The sequence below is a fragment of the Aedes albopictus genome, chromosome 2 (genome assembly GCF_035046485.1).
Source record: "Aedes albopictus strain Foshan chromosome 2, AalbF5, whole genome shotgun sequence".
Lineage (NCBI taxonomy): Eukaryota > Metazoa > Arthropoda > Insecta > Diptera > Culicidae > Aedes > Aedes albopictus.
This window is the reverse complement of record NC_085137.1, coordinates 248,292,498-248,314,969: the sequence shown is the minus strand read 5'-3', so window position 1 is coordinate 248,314,969 and position 22,472 is coordinate 248,292,498. Positions and strand designations below refer to the sequence as shown.

Genomic DNA, 22,472 nt, shown 5'->3' with positions numbered 1-22,472 from the left:
ACAGTGTGCTACCGCCGTAATCACTATGAAAAAAAAAAAAAAAAAAAAAAATCAGGTCGTAAATCAGTGCAGCAAATGTGTCAAACAAAATGTTTTGTACAGCAGTTGGTTTGAAAATAAGAGAAAAAAATATAAAAATCTTATAAAGTTCAATCTTTAACCCTCTAATACCCAACCCCGCCTTTAGACAGGTTATAGTTTGAGCATTTTTGTATTTTTTTCTTGCCTGGGCAATCAAAACTTTCATATTTTTAACTGATATTTAGGACTGTCTTTACCCAACATACATTTTTGATGTACAAAAGTGGAACAAACCAGTCTTAGGCAAAATTTAGTTTAAGAAACTGTTATTCAGCTAGCTCTGTTACTTGGGTATGTATATCTCAAAATGTTTTTTGGTGTATTTTAAAGCGTAGGTATTCATATTTTTTAGAATCATTGAAAAAATGATGCTTAAATCTCTTTTCAGATGTCATTGTTTTATTTTATTTATTCGCAAAAATTAACGCATTTGTTTTTCCTCAATCATTCTATTATATTAAAAGAGTTTAAAGGAGTTGAATACAAACTTAAATGATTTTCCTAAAAGTTACACGGAAAATAAAACTTTCCATAAAAAAAATAAAAATATTTTAACAATTATCATAAAATTTCAATTTGTTTTCGTCTCAAAAAACAAGCTTCCAGGAAAAACATAAAAATGTTTAACATGTTTAAATCAAATTTAGACGACGAAAAATGATATTTAGATTGAAATAAAAAATTGGTATTAGAGGGTTAAATTTCGAAGTATCCGCTATCATTTTATACCTTATCTGTAGAGGTTAAAAATAATGTGAAAACGCCCTCGACATCGTAAACAAAATTCTAATGCAAAACAAACTTAAATAAAGAAAAAATACGTAGTTAGTTCGTACATTGGCACTTGTTTTACTTTATCTAAAATCAGGACTTAAATCAGTGGAGCAATGAAGACGATAAGAAAACGCAATCCGGTCTTATCTGCACAGAAAAATCGAACACTCAGTAAAAAGATGATACGGCTTAGGGGAACAATTTATAGCCCCAACAAAACAACTAAGACGATTCGGTTGCTTTACACTTGTTGACAACTGGATGTTTACTTATCAATAATTCGGCGAAAAAAATCTAACACTTTCGCTTGTTCAAACGATTTTAAGACTGGTCATCACATAGAAAAACAAGATAATTAAAAAAACAATCACTTTTTAATTTTTTTTGCTAATAATTGACCCTAGACTTAATCCTATAGAAGAGTGTATTTTGGTAACAATCGCTCACATGTCATGTGCTCTTATTTGCTGTTGACTTGTTCAACGTCCAGTTTGCCTAGTTTTTCCACACGAAGATAGAGAAGTAGAGTGCCACTCCGAAGGCGATTATTCCAACGCCGAGAAGCACGAACGCCGTGATGTGTCCAGCTGTCCGCAGCGTGTCAATGTACTGAGGGAGAGACGATTGAGAATGTTAGTTCTGCTGGGCGAAAACAGTATTTTGCCGAGTAAATTTTAGATTTTACAATATTTTCTTATTCTTTGATAAGCAATCCGTGATTGATTACTTTGCTGCTGCGCTGTCCAAATTTGATGTCAGTGACACCTGGTGGGCTGTCAGTTCGCTTGTTCCTAATTCACGATAAGCGAGCTAGTATTATGAGTCAACAGGTTGTAATGCAAGTGCATTTTTCGACGCGAAAACCTTTCCCGTGACAATTGAGTAGAAGTAGGAGATCCCTTGGTAAATAGCAATGGACTTTTTTCTTCCGATGGCCGTATTGACATTGTTGTCACCCTGAGAATGTCGAATAGCTCTAATTTTGGCCTTATATTGTAGGAGATTATAGAAGTAGGCTATGATTTGTAGAATAGGGTCATTCGATGTAATGTCAGATTATTCAACCTCGAGTCGCCAAATATAGTAGACGTACTTATTCGGAGAAGCTCGTTGCGTTTCAATTACTTCAATTCAGAAGTGGGATGCTGAACTTGCGTAACTTCTCGAGGCGAGGAGTTGAAACTTTTTCTAACGTTGAAGGCGAATTGGAAGGACATGAAATGAGCATTACAAAGCGAATGAAGGATTTAAGTATAGAAGAAGACAGAACGCGTGCCGAAACTAATTCAATGGTTGTTGGTGAACGTGGAGCTATTGCGGATGAAATCAGAGATGATGGCAGGAGTGGAGCTGAATGTAATTCAAGATTAATGGTCGACAGGAAGAGCAAATCCGGTGTTCAGATGATATTGCATCCTGAGTATGTCCGTGGATTGATTCCAGAATTTGTTCCGGAGAAGATCACTGCAGAAAAATGGCTACGGAAAATTGATGCTTTGAAAACCGTACATGGCTGGGAAGAACGGGCAGTACTACACTATGCGATTATGCGATTAGGAGCGGTGTCAAAAATTTGGTTCGAAGCTGTAGAAGAAAATATCAACGGTTGGGACGAGTTCAAGAATAGAATAGTGGGAGCATTTCCATCAAAAATCGATGAGGTGGATATCCATGCCGCTTTAGTGAAACGAGTGAAGCTAGCAAATGAAACCTACGAAAATTTTGTCTATGATGTCGTGGCTAAAGCTAAATTGGTGGATCTTTCCGATGCGGTTATCATGAAATACATTATCAATGGCATTCCGGACTATCGTTTAAGACTGGCGTTAAGCACTTCTGGACATTCATCTGTGGAATCACTGTTGGAGGCTATTCTACGACAAGAAAATCAAACCCGAATGCATACAGAAAATCGTGAAAATTTTTCAAACACTTTCAAGAATCGTTTATGGCCAAAAAGATGTTTTAATTGTGGAGAACGTGGGCACTTGGCAAGAATGTGCTTCCGAAGACGTGGACAACAATTTGAAGGTGGTGGTAATTATCGACAAACAAATGTTGAAGATTCAAGGGCAGTCAACTCAAGCATCAGTCAACACAGCAAAGGTTTTGGCGGATCTGGTGACAACGGCGGTCATGACGGTGGAATGTTTGGCGATCAACATCACGCAAAAGTTACAGATTATCGAAAAACGGACGGACATTACATGGAGAAGCGATCAAATCTTATCTCGGTTGTAGAAGCAGATCAAGTCCACAGAGGAACTGAAGAAAATAATTCGAAGCGATCTCGAGGTAGTATTGAGTTTAGAGGTAGGACTGTTTTAGAAAAATCATACTTCAAAATATTAGTTAGATTTTCACATTTTTATAGGGAATGTATAACACTTTTCGACACAGGTAGTCCAGTTTGCTTGATTAGAAGTAGTGTGGTGCCAAAATCAATTCAAATTTCCAAACACTTAGAACACAATTTTTCAGGGCTCAATAATTCAAAAATCGACATTTTAGGGACATTCGAAACAGAAATTGTTATTAACCATTTTATTTATAAATTGCATTTTAAAATTGTAAAAGATTCAACCATGGAACCGATGTGCATTTTGGGGGCGGACTTCATAAAAGGGAATGACTTGGTGGCTGAATATGACGGTAACGCGATAGTTTTTGGTAAAAATAATGAAAAAAATGAGGAACTTTTGAATGTGATTGCAGAAAAAGATAATATTTGTTCTGATATTTATGATGTGGAGGTAAGCCCGGAAATTTTCTTGACTGGTAATGTAGATCAACTAGATATTGGAGATTCTACGATTCCTTTCGAAAATGTTGCTAAATCAGATCTCTTTTTAACAATGTGTATGAAAATGGAATCCGACCAGTTAAACCCAAACATTTGTATACTATGAAAATAGAGTTGCAAAATAACAAAACATTTAATTTTCCTCCACGTCGTGTTTCGAATGCCCAGAAGCTAGAAATAGAAACACAAATCAATAAGCTTTTGCAAGAAGGTGTTATTCAAGAGAGCAATTCATCTTATGCTAGTAGAATTGTTTTAGTTAAAAAGAAAGATAATTCATGGAGGATGTGTGTAGATTATAGGGAATTGAACAAAATTACAGTAAAAGATAGATATCCAATTCCAAATATTGAGGACCATTTAGACAGTTTAAGGAATAAGAGATATTTCAGCACTTTAGATCTCAAAAGCGGATATCATCATCTTTTGATTGACGAAAATTCTCAAAAATATACAGCGTTTGTGTGTCATTTGGGTCAATACGAATATAAGAAGGTACCTTTCGGTTTATGCAATGCTCCTTCAGCATTCATGCGATTTATTAACACTGTTTTTAGAGATTTGATTAAAAAGGGAGTTTTAAGAATTTACATTGATGACATTATTATAGCTACTGAAACAATTGAGGAACATTTTGAAGTACTTAAACAAGTTTTTGAAATTTTAGTTGAGAATCATTTACAATTACAATTGACGAAATGTAAGTTTCTTAAATCTAGAGTTGAATATCTTGGGTACAACGTTAATTCTGAAGGAATCAGTCCTAGCGAGAAACATATAGAATGTATCAAAAAGTTTCCATATCCTAAAAGTATTCATGATGTTCACAAATTTGTTGGATTAGCAAGCTATTTTAGAAAATTTATTCCAAATTTTTCAATCATTTCGAAACCGCTTTATGATATGGTTAAAAAAGATAAGAAAGATTTTAAATTTGGAACAGAAGAAATGAATGCTTTTGAAATTCTTCGTGAAAAACTAGTTGAAGAGCCAGTTTTGAAAATTTACTCTCCTTTCGCTAGAACTGAGCTTCACACAGACGCAAGTGCTCTTGGATTCGGAGGTGTTTTGATGCAAGAACAATCAGATGGAGCTCTACATCCAGTAGGGGAGACTGGGGAGACTTGATCCCTTTTTCTTAATTCACCTGAAACTTTAAGAAAAAACACAAAACTAGATCCGATTTCCATACAAAATGACAGGTAAACATCTATCGCAAGTTAATACACAACAAAATGCCTTTAAATTATTGTTAAAGTTTTCAAAACTGTGTTTTTATGGAGGCATGTCTTATGATGTATTTTTCAAAAATGGGTGACACTTGATCCCCCTTTGAGCACATGGTTTATTTAAAGGGAAAATAATCCCAGAGTCTTCCTATTCATTTTCTTTTCGAGTTTTCTTGTATTTTCGATGAATATGAAGTGTTCGAAATTGTAAGATTTCCTTAAATGTTTAAGGATATGCCGTATTTTCAAAATGGGGAGACTTGATCCCCCTTTTCTTGGTTTGTACTAAAGTTTTAATTATCTGACACATTTTATCGTTGAATAGACTAGAATTCCAAGTAAATAGGGGCTTCCGAATAAAATTTTATTTTTCACATGTATAATGTGTGTGTAATCCTCGAGGGATCAAGTCTCCCCATGTCACTGTTGTGTATACTAAGCTGAATAATTTAAAATATGTTAACAACAGCCTTATTTGGACAAATAAGTTTGAAAGTATTTTATTTGAACTATGTACCGTGAAATTTTGACACGATTTGGTTCAATTTTCACAAAGCTTTTAAGATTTTTCGGAATCGCCTAAAAGATTTCTGAAGGACTGAAAACAAACTATCAGCCGTTAAAAAGTAATGCAATGTACAATCAAAATCACTTGTAGCCAAAACATAGTCGTTTGTCCAGGAGTAGTTTTGGAAAAAATATGCTAGAAGAAAAATGTTTTTGATTCCGAGCAAATATGGGGGGAACAAGTCTCCCCAGGGATCAAGTCTCCTCAGTCTCCCCTAATGTATTATAGTAAAAGGACAGATGTTCATGAATCAAAATTACATTCTTTCGAACTTGAAACATTAGCAGTAGTAAACAGTATAAAAAGATTTCATATTTACTTACAAGGCATTAAGTTCACTATAGTTACAGATTGTATTGCACTGAAAGAAACACTAAATAAAAAGGATATTAATGCGAAAATTGCCCGATGGGAAATTTTCTTATCGGAGTATGATTATGATATCATTCATCGTAGCTCTTCCAATATGAGGCATGTAGATGCTTTATCTCGTTTGCCGATGATTTGCGCTTTAGGAAACGAAAATAATAGTTTTGAAAGAGCTTTATTGGCTAGCCAAATGTTGGATTCGAAAATTGAAGAAATTAGAGTTCAGTTAGAAAATAGAGAGGACAAAAATTTTGAACTACTTGATGGAGTAGTATACAAAAAATGCAAAAACAATAAATTACTGTTTTACGTTCCTCAAAGTATGGTTGGTCAAATTTTAAAAATGTATCATGATGATTTCGGACATTTTGGTGTAGAAAAAGTTTATGATCTGATTATTAGATCCTACTGGTTTCCAAACACAAAAGAACAAATCAAAAAGTACATTAATAATTGCTTGAAGTTTATTGTATACTCGAAGAAAAATTTTAGAAAGGATGGTTACTTGAATTTAGTAGATAAAGGAAATACACCATTTCATACAATACACATCGACCATTACGGTCCACTAACTCTTAGGAATTGTAATTATAAATATGTATTTGTTATAGTAGATGCCTTTTCAAAATATTTGAAGCTTTATCCCTGTAAAACAACGAATACGATTGAGGTTATCAAGCATCTGAAGCATTATTATAATGCATATTCAATTCCTGATCAAATTATTTCAGATCGTGGAAGTTGTTTCACTTCCAATAGCTTTAAAGAATTCAATAACGAAAATGAAGTAAAACATATTTTAATAGCTACAGGATGCCCAAGAGCAAATGGTCAAGTAGAACGATTTAATAGAGTGCTAACTCCTGTAATAGCAAAATTAGTTGAAAGCAATCCTTCGAGAGGTTTTGGTCCAATTTTATCAGACACTGAGCATTTTATTAATAATACTTTTTGTCGTTCAATAGGAAACACACCTTCGCAAGTATTATTTGGCATTAATCAAAAGAAAAAGGCGGTTAGTATAATTGAAAAGAGTATAAGTGAAAACACAGTTCATGAAAGAGATCTGATAAGTATACGAGAAAAAGCAATTGCTATTAACAAGGCAATTCAAGTATACAATAAAAATTAATATGATTCTGAATGTAAGAAGAGCACACAGTATCAAGAAGGTGACTTGGTTTATATACCGCATCATGCAATTCCAGGTAGTTCGTGTAAGCTACAAGCACAGTTCAAAGGTCCTTACATTTTCAAAAAAACGCTTCCAAATAATCGTTACATTGTAGGCGATGTGGATGGTATTCAGCTAACTCGTGTACCCTTTACAGGAGTGTTTGATCCTGTCAATATGAAGTTATGGGATATTAGAAATGAATTGGATGCACATCGGGTCGATGTGGATGTCAGGATGGCCGAGCTGTAGGAGATTATAGAAGTAGGCTATGATTTGTAGAATAGGGTCATTCGATGTAATGTCAGATTATTCAACCTCGAGTCGCCAAATATAGTAGACGTACCTATTCGGAGAAGCTCGTTGCGTTTCAATTACTTCAATATGTGACTTTTCAAACGCCACGTAATGAACTTTTTTTTATCGTACCTACTCAATGAGATATAGCAATTTTTAGACATCGTTGTTCTCCAGTCAAAATTGTCCATAACACGTGAATGCCAAGACATAGCAGTATGTTTTATTTATTATTATTATCGTACAAATTGGTACAAAGGTTTAATGACATTTTTTTCACAGATAGTGTTCACATATCCCTTTCGTGACGAATCAGCACAATTGTGCTGTTGAGCGGTAGCAGTTTTGCATATTATTTTCATCTGTTTAGACTTTGTTTTATGTGATGTAAACTGTTTCAATAATGCAGCCATTACTTATACTTGTTTGTGTGTAAACAAACTTTTGTTTACGTTGCCTGTGAGATTTACCACAACAAGTCTGTAAAAAGTGGACAAAAACTGTTAAACATGAAAAAGATTTGTCTGTCGCATAATTTTTATTTCCGATTTGTCTAGGTAGTCAAAGCTAGAAATCGAAATATAAAGAGTAGTTCTTTCAAATGAGGTAAAATAACTGTTGCTTTGTTGGGAAATCTAAGAATTCTGGAGAGCCAAAATTTAGCCATTTGTATGGAAATTTCAATTTTTTGCGCTCCGTCACGAAAGGGATATATATCTATGAACAAAAGCTAAATTGAAAAAAAAATCAGAGTCGCCTAATTTTCCGAAAAACTCCAGTGGAAATCAAACATTTTCCACAGACACCACCTAAAATCATAATTCAAGAACAAAGCATCGTTAACACAATATTTTTTTGTGAAATAATAGGCAATTTTTTTCAGCAATTGAAAAAAAATCGAAATGAAAATTGTTTTCCACAAAATTTTCCACAGTTGTGGAAAATCGGTCGGGAATGTCAGAAAACTATTTAGGGAGTCCGGTAAAATTCCCAAAAAAAAAGAGTTTTTGGAAGGGAACTACATAAGCTATATTCTGTGAAATTTTCAAGATGTGGTTTTTCTCCGTTCCTGAGTTATGACCAATTTTGTGGAAATTTTCCAGATGTGCTATAAAGAAAGGTGGGGCAAAAGTTCGACCCTAGTAGAAAATTTATATTAAAAAAAAACCAGAGCAGATAAACATAAATGAATACCGTTTGGTGATTCCACCATCCTACCTCATGCTGAACAAAGTTACGCCAAATTTCTTTTCAATTTTAAGTTATAACATGTTTTTTAAGGGTGTGTCCAATTCGAACTTTTGCTCCACGGCTGGGGCAAAAGTTCTAATCTAGTGTTTGTCGAGTTACCACATTAACATTTGATGTGGAATACACTTTGAAGTTCGATCTGGATTTTACCCAAATTAGGGTGAAATTAATCACAGCAAAAATTTGTAGTTTTTCGCCAAATCCAGACAAAACGGCTAATTTTTATAACTTCGACCGTATTATCTCGCCAGTTTCTTCATTTTTAGAAATAATATGTACATTTTGAAGAATTTTAGGTTTTCACCTGAAGTTGCCACATGACTCGAACTCTTGCCCCGTAATTCGAACTTTTGCCCCAGTAGGTGTAAAATATGGTTTCCAAATATTTGTTTTGCAAAAAGTTATTCAGCTTCGTGGGGGCTTGTCAGTCTTGAAAAAAAATAAAACACTATTTTATTTTGTACGACGTTTCGGTCCGTTTGAGACCTTTTGCAAGGACTCAATAGCTACTGTAACTATTGATTCCCTGAAGAAGGTCCCAAACGGACCGAAACGTCGGACAAAATAAAATAAATAGTGTTTTATTTTTGTCAAGACTGGCAAGCCACCACGAAACAGTTTCGTAAAACAGTTGAACACACCAACGATATAAAAGTTATACATGCCAAAGCATCTTCAAAATATGCCTAGTTACGCCCCAAAGTAAAAGACTGAGTTTTAATTCATTACAATTCCAACCCACACGTTGTTAGTACAGTCATAGCACAACCATGGGTCACCGACAATTATGGGTCAACTTGAATTGGATGGTGAACTGACTGACTAATAATTGTGATAGAGTGACCCATAATTGTGCAATAACTGTACCATCACAAATTACAAACTTTTGGACAAAAAACCATCATTTAGTCATACCTTTTCGAAATTTCAATCAATTCTCATATTTTTGTAGTGAAAGACTCGCATTCTAAAAGGTTTTGAACAACCTTGACACCAGAAAGAAAAAAGTGTAGAATTAGCATAAGTTAAAATACACATAAATAAAAACAAAAAAAAAAACCAGAAAGAAATAATTTAAATTGAGTTCAAAAACTTCAAAAGAAACTTTTGTCCATCTCGAACTTTTGCCCTACTCTACTCTAGGTATCAGCCGTTTTCTTTGAAAAATCATAACTTAAGAACATCGTAGACACAATGTTTTTTTTTGTGAAATCATGAGCAAATTTTTCAGCAATCCAAAAAAATATATACAAGACACATTCTACCGTGACGTTACAACGTTTTGACGCCTTTTCTGACAGATTTTCAACTATAATTTGTAAATTCGACCGTAAACCCTCAAATATTTTTACATGTTCGGGTTCCTTGTAAAATTTCCAATAATTACACTAGTTTACAAAATAAAACGAAAGTCGTGAACTTCTGTCAACGACCAAAATTTTTGAAGCATAATTTAGCGCTGATTTCGGAACCGAGCTTCAAAAAATTTAAAGTAGAACAGTTTTTGAGTTTTAGTTCAATATCGAGTTTCACAACTTTTTAAAATATGGAATTTCATAAAATTCAAATATCTTGCGTTTTGTTCAACCAATTTTAAATCTTTTTCCATAAATTAAAAGCTGAATATATTACCATTCGATCATCTGAATGCAGGTTTTGCGTCAGATTGATGAAATTCAAGATATTGGCGAGTTTTGGGGACGATGTCCTTAAATTTTAGCAAAATTACCAAAAAGATATGAAGAGATGTATTTTTTTCAATAAGAAAAAAACCATTCAAAAATTCTTTCTCAACGTTGATTTGACATCATATGTAGGTGAGTTAAAGTGAAAAATTCAGCTCAATCGGAGCATTGATTGCGGCAAATGAGATGTGTGAAGTGAGCAACTTTGCTTGAAAATAGAACAAAAATCAATTTCAAATCATCAACCTTGTATGGAAAGTCGAAAAAATTTCCGCTCTACTGTAATTTTTTTCCTTCGCGTTTTCGAACTCAGGGCATGATTCCACACCAAAAACGATCATCAGCTTACCGAGTTTAAAAATGCTGTAAACTAGTGTTATGATTTGTTGAACAGTTAGTTTTCATTGGGAAAGTATGTTAAAAATGGGAATTAGTTGCTACGAATTCCCATCTATTTCTGTCTAATCTATACAATTTCCTGTTCCAAATGAGCAGGAGACATGCCCAAATCGGAACATGACGCAACTCTCTTTTCCAGTCACCCTATTGGGTAAATCATATCACAGGAAGAGGTTTCATTGATTGGGTTTTTGTCTTGACTTTTGAAAAGGACGTATGAAAAAAGCCTTATTTTCCTTTTCAAAAAATTGTAACTCGAAAACGATTTGTGGGATTGACATGATATCTTCGAAGATGTTTGAGGATATTTAGAGAACTTTAAGAAAGAATACGCTGAGAGTAATATTCATCGCCGATATGTGTTAGATGTCGTATATTTTTTTTTTCAAAAATCTTAATGTTGTTTTTTTTTTAATTATTTTTTATGTAAAAAGTTGACTTCCAGCCTCAAAATTTGTAAAATTTTGATATTTTTTAAATCAAAAACAGAATCTACGTACAAGTTACAATGAAAAAACTGTACATGATTTTTTCATACATTCAACCATATTTTGAATGGCACAAATTTCCCAAATGGAGGAGAACGTGCCTCTGGAGCCGACCCACTGATACCTAATACTTAAGCATAGCCTGTCTTGTGCCAAACACATAGTTTGGGAAAATATTTGTTTCAACACATTAATATGTTTTTTTTTCAAGACATGGACACGTTTAATGCTTCCAATGAGCAAGTCGCTCTTTGAAGGAAACACGATGCGTGTAAGTGTTGGTAATACTAGCCACACGACCACGAAGCCACACCGGTTAGTTTTAAAACTTTGTAACTCATATAACCCTTGAGTCAGACAAGGGTCATGTTGCACATCTTGATTTACGCTAATTTTAAGGACAAACGTGTTGAAATCCCGCTTCAACAGAGCATCAGAACTTCAGACGCACAAATCTCAAGAAGCAAGCTACATTTTATTATTCTGCTTTTGCTCACTTGTAATAAGTTCAAAATAAGAAGATCAGGTGCACTGGTTTTGTTTACGAAGAGATTTGTGCGCTTGAAATCGTGAGTAGGTGCCAAACTCGGCCAACAAGTATGTGTAGTCGACAAAAATGGTCCTACGGTGGAAAACACGGTACTCTTAACTTATGAAATAATCTAGAAAGCGGGTCACGCTGTTAATATTATTTTATTTATCACTGGATGGTGATAATACGGATGATTGACTGATTAGAGTCTCTTGTGCGAGTACAGTGGACTAGCACGCTTCTTTCTCGTAATGTTAGAATGGGGTCTCCACTCGCGTAAGGTGAGTCGTCGTTTAATCGAACGAAGGCTCGCCTCTTTCGAGTTGGTTGGGGTTTTCCGAATTAGATAGGCGGATTGAAGGGCTAGCGTACGCTCACGTGCTTTGTCTCGCTTAGCTATACAGTGTGTGACAGAACATTCAATATGAGATTTTCATTTGATATGGTGCTTCTGATACATGTTGAACATTTTTGTACCCAGAAAGCTGATGGTCAGTTTTAGTGTAGACTCATGCCCTGTCTTCTAAAACGCGAAGGAAAAAAATACAGTAGAGCGGAAATATTTTAACTTCCCACAATTTCAATTTTTAAGCAAATTTTTTTGTACATCTCATTATCTGTAATCAATGCGCCGAATATGTTGAAATTTTGTCTGCAACTCGCAACCATCCTATACAGGTACTTTTCGATATAACGTCTAGTATACCGTACAAATAAATGTTCTCTTTGTACATTATATCGAAGCAAAAAAATTAATATTTTTATGCAAGTGTTGATGAATTCAATGTGAAATTAATCACAAATAATGATTTCGGTGAAATTCATAAAACCAATAATCAAAAACTTGAGTTTTTACGAAATGGTCATTCCATTTTTTGTGCTTCGATATAACTACACTATTACACTATGTAGTACACTATTTTTTTCTCAATTTGCGCTAATGCTATTGAAATTTTTCCTACAGGTCCATAAAGCATTGTTCTGTGAAGAACTAGTTTCCAAAGCCGTTATAAGTCATCCAAGATCTTTCGCGAGTAAAGGCCTTATGAAAATCAAGCGGAATCGATAAATTATAGTTACATTACTGATACGGCGGAACATCTTTACAGACCCATGAAGCATTTTTTTTTTTTTGTAAAAAACTACTCTCCAAAGATGTTCTAGGTTCTCCAAAAGCTTCCGCGAGAAAAGGCCTCAAGACTTACAAGCGTAGTCAATGCTTTGTTGTTACATTATTGGTACGGTGCAATATCTTACAGGTCCATGGAGCATTATTTTGTAAATAACTGATTTCCAAAAATGTTCTAGGTCCTCCAAGAACTTCCACACGAGTGAAGGCGTTAAGTTCTACGAGCGCAATCAAAGGATTGTTGTTACATTGCTGATACGCTGTAACTCCCTACATGTCCATGGATCATTTTTCGGTATTTCCAAATATGTTCCGGGTTTCCAAAAACTTCCGTGCAAAAATGCCTCAAGTTCTATAAGCACACATGGGTTTTTGTTAGATTACTGATACGGGGTAACATCTTACAGGTCCATTGAGTATTGTGCTGAAATTACGGCCTTATACTCTACCTACAAGCGTAATCGATGATTGTTGTTACATTACTGATGCGGTGCAACATTCTACAGGTTCATGGAACATTTTTCTACAGAGAACTAGTATGCAATGATGTTCCGGGCTCTCCAAGAACTTCCGTGAGTTCTTAAGATCTACAAGGGCAACCAATGGATGTTTGTTACATAACTTATGCGATGCAATATGTTACAGGTCCATTGAGCGTTGTTCTGTAATGAACTAATTTCCAAAGATGTTTTAGGTTCCCCTAGAACTTCAGTGAATAAAGGCCTGAAGATCTACAAGAGTAATCAATGGATGTAACAACATTTCTGATACGGTGCAACATTCTTCAGGTTTTCCGTGCGTTATGCACTTCGCTCAACTTCGGACTCGCTATTGAGTTTTAATATTGGTAAAGTGAGATGAGTGGGCAATTTCTGTTAAGTAAATTTTGCTTACTTATTAGTTAGTTATACCGATAATAAACAATAAATAGCTCGTTATACTAAAACAAGTGAGATGCTGTGTACACAAAACTACAATATCATTCGCCCGAATGCCAAATACCCGAACGACAAACGTTCGAATCTCCTTCTGCTATATTCGCGAGAGTACTTGGAGGACCTACACCACCTTTGGAAATCACTACTTTACAAAATTATCTTGCATGGACCTGCAGGATGTTGCAACGTATCAGTAATGTAATACGCTTCGACCATATTTTACGTCCTCCCTTTCTTGGTCGAAAATAATTTCTACTGTAAAAACAATGACACAACTAAACACTTTTATATTTTTAGCACTTCGCTAGACTAAGGAAATTTGTCAAAAAAAAAATAAAATTGTGTAGTTTAGTCACTGCTTATGCGGTAGAAATTATTTTCGATCAGCCATGGAAACAAACCATTAATCACGCTTGTAAATCTTAAGGCTTATATTCGCGAGAATACTTGGACGTTCTGGAACATTTTTGGAAATAAGTAGGATGGTGCATCGCATCAGTAATGTAATAACAGTTCATTAATCACGCTTGTAGATCTTATGGCCTATATTCGCCAGAGTACTTGGAGGACTTAGAACATCTTTGTAAATCATTACACTATGTACAAGACTATCATCCATGGACCTGTAGGGTGTTGCATTGCATCTGGCTCGAAAGTTCGTTTATCTACTTTGGAGAACATATAACACATGTGCTAATTTATGCTTCATCATTTTGTTTACGAATGGTTTTAACCTAGCTATGAACATTAGAAATTTGGAAATACACGCCAAATTGATCTGTCGCATCTCTTAATTCTTAATTCTAAATTCTAAATTCTAAATAAATAAATTGGCATTTGGTATGCCAGTCCGATTACAAATGTGGACTTGAAAATCCGCCAAAAAGTAGGGCCAGCAGGTTCTGAACTGGGTGAATTTTTCAAAAACGTTCCACTTATGAAAAATGAACCTAATCACTCTAAGGTAATTGGCTGTTTTCTATCTTGGAATGATATCCATTTTTTAGAGAACGCATTTCATTGAGATTGTCATGCACTAACCTACAATTCATTGCTTAATCCTCATTAATCAATAATATCGTGAAAACTCTACTTACCATCAGATCATCAATCACTTGTTGAGTGAGAAGAACCCTCTGTTCCACCCAAAAAGCAGGAATCATAACGTCTGGGAATCCCTGGGTAATACTGAAAAAAAAAAGCAAATTATGTTTCTTTAGAATGCCACCATATCCTCTTTATATGCAAATGCTGCAACTCACTCTATTCCGTAGTCCTTGACATGTACATTGTACTGTAGCCTTCCGTTGACGGCCATAGGAACGCCTGAGAACGGATGCAGCGCGTAGCGGAATTCGTGCGTTTGCCGCATAGGAGCTAATCCAGTTACGGCGTTCAAATAGCTAGGATCCGCCAGGTAGAAATGCGGGAAACTGACCTTAAGAGGCGCACCAAACTTGCATCCAGACACATCCAAAAGACCCGGCTTCAGCGCAGGGCACTGATCTTCTGGGGCTGTACATTGGCACTCGGTTTCCGGGAAGTTATGACCGTTGTCGAACACTCGACTATCTCCTACCCACACCTTACCCTCGAGGTCATTGAGCACAAAATCACCCTCGTACCGCAGCGTAATTGCTTTGCACAAATCGGTAATGAATAGCACAAAGTCACCAGGGTTATTTGCCTGGGTACTGGTCATCGGAGCGTTCACCGAACCCGTTGAACCCCGCACTTGACCGCATAAGCCCCGGTAATGCGGTACCGAAGGTTCGCCGTTCCAAGTTCGCATCCATCCGGTGTTAGTCCACGAGTCGGTACCGGTATTCATGCGGAAAACTCCATCGTACTCTGCACTCATATTCCGATCGACGAAGTATCCGAAGCCGTCCCATGTTGGCAATTCGAGGTCTCCCACCAAATCGGGCACCTCCGCAGCCAAATCCTGCAGGGCCCTCAACAGTCTGTCCTCTGTTCCGTCGAAAAGAATATCTCTCACCAAAACATTTTCATACGTAATGCCATCCACGAGGTCATTATTGTTGAGTAAAGCATTAACAAGCATACCCACCAAAGGGTCATCGGATTCCTCGACCACCTTTCCAACAGTCTGCAACCCAAAAAAAATGTCAGTTTGTTTAATGTTGACTATAAAATTCGACACTTACCATCAGAATTGTGTGCGGTGTTGTTACACGGTCGGTGTAAAAATCTCCATTCGAATCCTCCGGGACGTACTCCCAGGTTCTCTTTTGCATGAAAGTGATGGTGTGATCATTGTTGAAGGTGCGGTTGACTCGCTCATGAACTTCCCTGAAGACGTACGGTCCTTTTTGAACAAAGTTGGGTCGTACATTAGGGTTGGTAATTTCTTCAGAATTCGTCCAATCCCAAAAGTAGATGTCCATGAACATGGGAACGGGAGAGTCCATCCAGTTCTCGTACACTTCCGTGCCGGGTTCCATCACAAATTCCTACATTGTTCATAAAGTCAAGTTTTCACTGTAGGGTACTGTAGTCGGAAACGGCCATACTAACCTGTCGCGCCACTGAATCGACGATCGCTGGAAACCCGAAACCAAAGAAGGCGGCCAGGCCAAAGATCAGCACCACTCCCATGAAGGACCAAACCTTCTTGGCAGTGTTGGAACAGTTACAACAGCAGCACATTTTTCCGACTGCTGTGGGCGTTGGCGCTTGCTAACTCAGACTCGTAACGTTGCTGCGAGCAGTGCCAAAGCGAATTTGGCGTCTAATCCTCAGTGCAGCCTGGTAGCTATTCGCCTTTACCCCCAGCGGTACCACCGCCTCAGTGCTGTAAAGATAACACACAGCAATCATGCCGTAAGCCGTTCTTAAATCTCGATATCTGTATCTACGTAACCAATCCAATCAGTGGGTACGCAGTCTTTGCTAGGTGCCAACTCATTTGAACCTAATTCAGATTGCCAAAAAAAACCTCACGGTCAACCTCCAGGCCATTTGATTTGTTGATTTGCGATAAATGGCGTCGGCTGAACATCTAAAATTGGCTTATCTGGAGAGGTCGCAGCTCTCGAAATCAAATCGGTTAACATGGGAAAATGCACACCGTAAATCATTGTATTACGGTAATCGCTATTGTCGCTCATATTATCGCTTTTATTTGATAATACAGTTGTTTTGGAGATGTTGTAATAATGAAATCTTTCACTGTTATCGTTATGAGAATTGTGACTTTTGAACCTGTTGTTCAGTTCAGTTGATCTACGGACAGTCCTAACCAAACATACCGAAACACTTTTAATCTCGAAAAACTAGCTTTCTCAGTCTGCAATTTGCCTTCCGCAAATGACCAAAAGGAATTTCCGTAAGAATTCCTAGATCAATTCCAGGAGAAATTCTTGGAGTAATTTCTGGAGGAGCTCCAGGGGAAATGCCCAGAAATGTAATTTCTGACAGAATTCCTATAGGATTTCCTGGATCAATTCCTGATGGAGTTTCTGCAGGAATTCCAGGAGTAGGAAACTCTGGATGAAATCCTACAGGAATACCTAGATGAATCCCTGGCAGAATTCCTAGAGAAATCTCCGGAGGAACTCCTGAAGGAATGCCAGTAGGTATTCCTAAAATGATTCCTGGCGGAATTCCTAGAGCAATCTCTAGAGGATTCCTTAGAAGAACTCTGGAAGGAAAGCTGAATGAACACCTTGAAAAATTCCAGGAGACATACCTGTAAAAATTCCTAGATGAATCTTTAGAGATCTGAGAAATATCCAGAGGAACTTCTGGAGTAATCACTGGAAGAATCCGTAGATAAATCTCTGGATGAATTTCTGGAGGATTTTCTTAAAGAATCACTGGAGAACTTTTACCTGGAGATCACCCGACCATCAAACAGAAACCCAAATCGACCACGTTCTGATCGACGGTAAATTCTTCTCGGATATAACCAATGTCTGCACATACCGCAGTGCGAATATAGATTCGGATCACTACCTAGTCCTAGACCTAGTCGCTGTATGCATGCGCTCACAACTTTCGACAGTTATTACCACGCGTCAAAGTCGAACGCCGCGGCTCAACATCGAGCACCTGCGTAACGTAGAAGTGGCTCAAGACTACGCGCAGCAGCTAAATAACAGTGGCCCTACCAACGGAAAAGCAGCTTGGCGCAGCTACACTTGAAGATGGCTGGAGGGACATCCGTTCCTCCATGGGTAGTACCTCGGCTACAGCACTAGCACAGACAAACAGACGTAACACTTGCGAAATTTACATCGACTACGCTTTTAACGATCATTTTAAATTTTCATAGTTGTGGCTTTCACAACCAGAGGCACGCGCATCGTTTTTCTATGCGTTTGACGTTTCACACTATCGCCTTCTGTTGACGATATTGCACAACACAGTGATTCGTGCAACTTTTCCACCAGGTGATGGTAGTATGAACTGGGCGATGGATTTCCATAAAAATCGTTCAAGGTGTTACGTCTGTTTGTCTGTGGCTCCGCATCACAGAAACGACTGGTACGACGGCGAATGCGAACACTTGAAAAACGAGAAGAATGCAGCAAGGGCGAGAATGCTGCAACACCGTACGAGAGCGAATGAGGCACGTTATTGTTAGGCGCGGAACAGGCATAATTCAGTCTTCCGAAGGAAGAAGCACCAGCAGGAAGAACGAGATCGCGAAGCAATGGAAGAGCTGTACCGCGCAAAGAACACACGGAAGTTCAACGAGAAGATGAACCGCTCGCGCAGAGGCTTTATGCCACAAGCCAAGGGGAATGACATATCCTTTTCTAACCGGAAAATCCACAAATTTTCCGTTCTAACCGTCGCTAACCGCTGCTAACCGAGCAGTAGTTAGACGCGGTTAACGACGGTTAGCAACGCATAAATGCGGATTTTTCCGGTTAGCAAAGGAACTATCATTCCCCCTGCCACAAACCGACATGTGCCGAGGCAATCACGGGAATCTTCTCACGAGTGAGCGTGAGATGGTCGAGAGGTGGCGGCATCATTACGATGAGCACCACAATGGCGACGTTGCAAGCTCCGAAGGTGGCGTGGTAATAGATCTAGGAGTTCGTGCGCAGGACGAAAGATTTCCAGTTCCTAACCACCAAGAGATTGAGGAGGAGATTGACCGGTTGAAAAACAACAAAGCCGCCGAAGCAGATCAATTACCAAGCGAACTCCTAAAATACGGTGAAGAAGCACTGGTGAGAGCACTACACTGGGTCATTACAAAGATTTGGGAGGCGGAATTATTACCGGAGGAGTGGATCACTTGTTCATCGATTTAAGGTCGGCGTATGATACAGTCGATCGAGACCAGCTATGGCAGATTATGCACGAATACGGATTCCTGGATAAACTGATACGATTAATCAAGGTGACGATGAATCGAGTAATGTGCGTAGTTCGAGTATCAGGGACACTCTCGAGTCCCTTCGAATCCCACAGAGGGTTACGGCAAGGTCTTTGGTGCTTGCTGTACAACATTGCTTTAGAGGGTATAATAAAGTGAGCGGAGATAAGCATGAGTGGAACGATTTTCACGAAGTCCTTACAGCTGCTTGATTTCGCTGATTATGTTGATATTATAGCTAGAAAATTTAAGACGAAGCCAGGCGAATCAGATTAGTCATTAATATCTTAATATGTCGCAGACAAAGTACATGATGGCAAAGCGCTCTAGGTAGGAATTACCGCGCCCGCCACTCCAAATTTCTATCGACGGTGGTGAAATCGAGGCAGTTGAAGAATTCGTGTATTTGGGCTCACTGATGACGCTGATTAGACCGGCAGTCATAGGCGAAACTACTGGGGGTGCCGGGGGTGCCAGGCACCCCCTAGAATTTTAATGCATTGCTGTGAGATATGGGGCCACGAATGATGAATGGATGAACTAATGAATATTTGTTTGTAGTGCACCCCCTGGCAAAAATCCGTAGTTTCGCCAATGCCGGCAGTCCTCTATCGGCACGAAACATAGACTCTACCTGCAGAGGACCAAAGCGCCCTGGGACTTTTCTAACGGAAGGTGTTGCATACCATCTACGGCGGGGTGCAGATGGAAGGCGGGACTTGGAGAAGGCGAATGAACCACGAGCTGCATCAGTTGCTGCTTGAAGTAACCATCGCCCACACCGCGAAAATCGATCGGGAGGCTACGGTGGGCGGGTCACGTCATCAGGATGTCGGATAATATCCCGACTACCCTGGTAGAGGTAAAATACTGACGATCAAAACGTGATATTGGTTTGATTGATATAAGAGATAAAAGATCTGAAAATAATATCTAAACTATGTTCCTGGAACATCTGAACAATATCATAATTTGATATTTTAATTTCATATTCAATTCTAAATATGATATTATGATGATGTTCCAGGAGTAAATTTTTAATATTATTTTTAGATCTTTTATCTTTATATCTTTCAAACCAATATCACTTTTTGATCTCCATATCAAAATATGCTATTCTTGAGCTCTTTTCCTCTACCCGGGTAAAACGGTTCTCGAGAGCCATCCGACAGGTACAGGAAGACGTGGTGCGCAGTGAGCGTCCCCCCCCCCCCCCCCTTCGCGTCCTGGTGATTCTTTTACTCTGAGTTGTTGAGTACATTTTTGGCGATAGTTTTGCATTGTAAACAAATAGTTATAAAGCATCTACACTGAAAATGAGCTCAATAAATTATTTGCGCCAGTATCTATAAATCTCTACAACGAGCAATAACCTTCCGCAACTTGCGCGGTTGACCACTACCGCAAGCGCCATGCTAATGATGAGTACAAGAAGCGAGATTTTCACAATATGTTGTACAAAATACAACAGCTCGATCACTCGAGGGTTGAATGGGTGTCACCGGTTGAAGTTCACCGATAGGAACACATTTGGGAAGGAAAATTAAGGGGTCCACTATTCGTTAAAATACCCTACATGGAGACAAATTTCGTTCACTTGAAACAAGAATGTTCATGTTTATTCGTTAAATAAATAAATAAACCGATGAAATGTTTAAAACTAGCCCAATCTCACATTGATTTCTATTATACTTATTGAGGATCACTCATTCTGCCGTCAAGAGAACACTCACAAATTGTAGCTGCATGATCAAAGATTTCCTCTTGCGAAAAATGGTACGTTTCCCGAAAATTTTTCTTCGAGTTTCGTTGTTTTTGGGAGCGAATATAATTACGGGGTAGCTGGGTTCTCTCAGTAAAAGGAAACAATTATTGAAAGAACTTGTGAACTCGATGGGAAAATGAATATTTTCGTAAGGACGACCTGCCATACAGAATAAAAAAAATCACATTAATTTAAAACATAACTTGTCAGATGTTTATTTGTTTCAAACATAGATTTTATTTGTTTCAAATCTGACGTTTGGTTATTTTTTCAAACACTTTTATATTTGTGGCCTGAACAAATTGACAAAATTTTTGTATTTACCTCAAATATGTTTGATTTTACTATGTTTTTTTTTCTGCGTATACCTGATTCTGAATTACAGTTAAGCCCAGGAAAGAGTTCTCACGGCTATAGTTATACCGAAACCGTAAGATTTTTCTAGGGAAAACTCTAAATCGACATTTAGGCATTCCACTGTGGCAAACTGGATATAAACACCTGTAAATATCGCGTCCCAGAAGAACGCTCACAACAGACCGAAACGTCGGACAAGATATTGTAGCAATACTTTTATTATTCTCAATACTGTGGAGTCCTTCATTATTAACAGTAATTTTCGAAACGTTCATGAAATTGTACCCAAAGTTTTTTTTTCTTTGTATAATTGTTAACTCTGCTCGTATTTAATCTTAGAACTTCGGAATCAGATTTCGACAAACGTTCAGCTTTGTTAGTAATCGGCTTGATTGGGTTAACCATTGATAATCTTAGTGCTACATAATATTCAAACAAAACTCACCTTTAAACACAGGCCGGAAAACTCTTAAACTTCAATAATTGATTAACGCGCGAAAGTGACACCCAGGTCACTTACCTGCGATTGTCTTCAAAACACTGAGCTTCCACGGCGATGGCATTCGTCCGATGTCCACTCTTCACCCGTCGTCTAATTACGCAAACCCGCCGGCTACGCAACCCGCAGCAAACTAGAACAATAAAGAATTTCGATCTTATCGCTGGAGATCAGCTTCAAAGGCAGAGCGATAAATAAATCGTACCTACTACGTACAAGCTTCCACAGCGATAGGTTATCTCTAAATAATTCTTTTCCATGAACGATATTGAACATCTATTTACCATTCTAACGCGTATGTGAAGGTAAATAAGGAATACAATTGTTATCGATGTCCACTTGCACTTGTTTTAGTGTAGAAAAGTCCTCGTAGTGTAATAATATATTTTATTACCGGTGTTGAGGCGTAAATCAATTCATATCAATCTAGTGCGGTTAGTTATACAAACAATCTGATCCTACTACATTGGTGGCAATAAAACTTCCTGTTGATTAACACGTCGGATAAATTGAGCTCACTGTTGAATCAGAGTCCTTCCTTAATTTGGCACTACGACTTATTTCACCATTTTTGCGTGCTTAATTAATAACCTTTTAACCCTTTGAAGCCGGAGGGGTCATATATGACCCCAACATAGGAACGGCGATATAAATTCACCCATTCAATAAAACAGAATACTGTTTTTGGCAAAATTGTTGAAAATTGAGTCCCCTATTAAAAAAAAATGGGAATACATATGTGTATTCGAGACTTTAATATTGAAAACCTAGAACATCC

General features: G+C 37.6%; 2 protein-coding genes across 2 annotated transcripts in view; one reads left to right on the top strand and one right to left on the bottom strand.

Annotated features, from left to right (window-relative positions):
• The window catches only part of LOC134288002 (craniofacial development protein 2-like), a 366,803-nt gene that overhangs the window by 315,708 nt on the left and 28,623 nt on the right, over positions 1-22,472 (top strand). The gene's annotated exons all lie outside the window — the stretch shown is intronic.
• On the bottom strand, positions 1,211-21,923 carry LOC115258682 (protein croquemort). Its single transcript, XM_029859011.2, has 7 exons — positions 21,900-21,923; positions 21,641-21,827; positions 16,256-16,532; positions 15,886-16,191; positions 14,980-15,827; positions 14,815-14,905; positions 1,211-1,464 (listed from the first exon to the last, which is right to left on the bottom strand). The coding sequence occupies exons 3-7, from the start codon at positions 16,385-16,387 to the stop codon at positions 1,351-1,353; spliced, it is 1,491 nt and encodes a 496-aa protein (XP_029714871.1). The 5' UTR covers positions 16,388-16,532; positions 21,641-21,827; positions 21,900-21,923; the 3' UTR covers positions 1,211-1,350.

Excerpts from the sequence above, each read along its gene's own strand:
- LOC115258682 (XM_029859011.2), bottom strand. The coding sequence starts at position 16,387 with ATGTGCTGCTGTTGTAACTGTTCCAACACTGCCAAGAAGGTTTGGTCC. Across the intron at positions 15,828-15,885 it reads CACCGCACACAATTCTGATG|ACTGTTGGAAAGGTGGTCGA; the intron begins GTAAGTGTCGAA and ends TTTGGGTTGCAG. Across the intron at positions 14,906-14,979 it reads GTCAAGGACTACGGAATAGA|TATTACCCAGGGATTCCCAG; the intron begins GTGAGTTGCAGC and ends TTTTTTTTTCAG.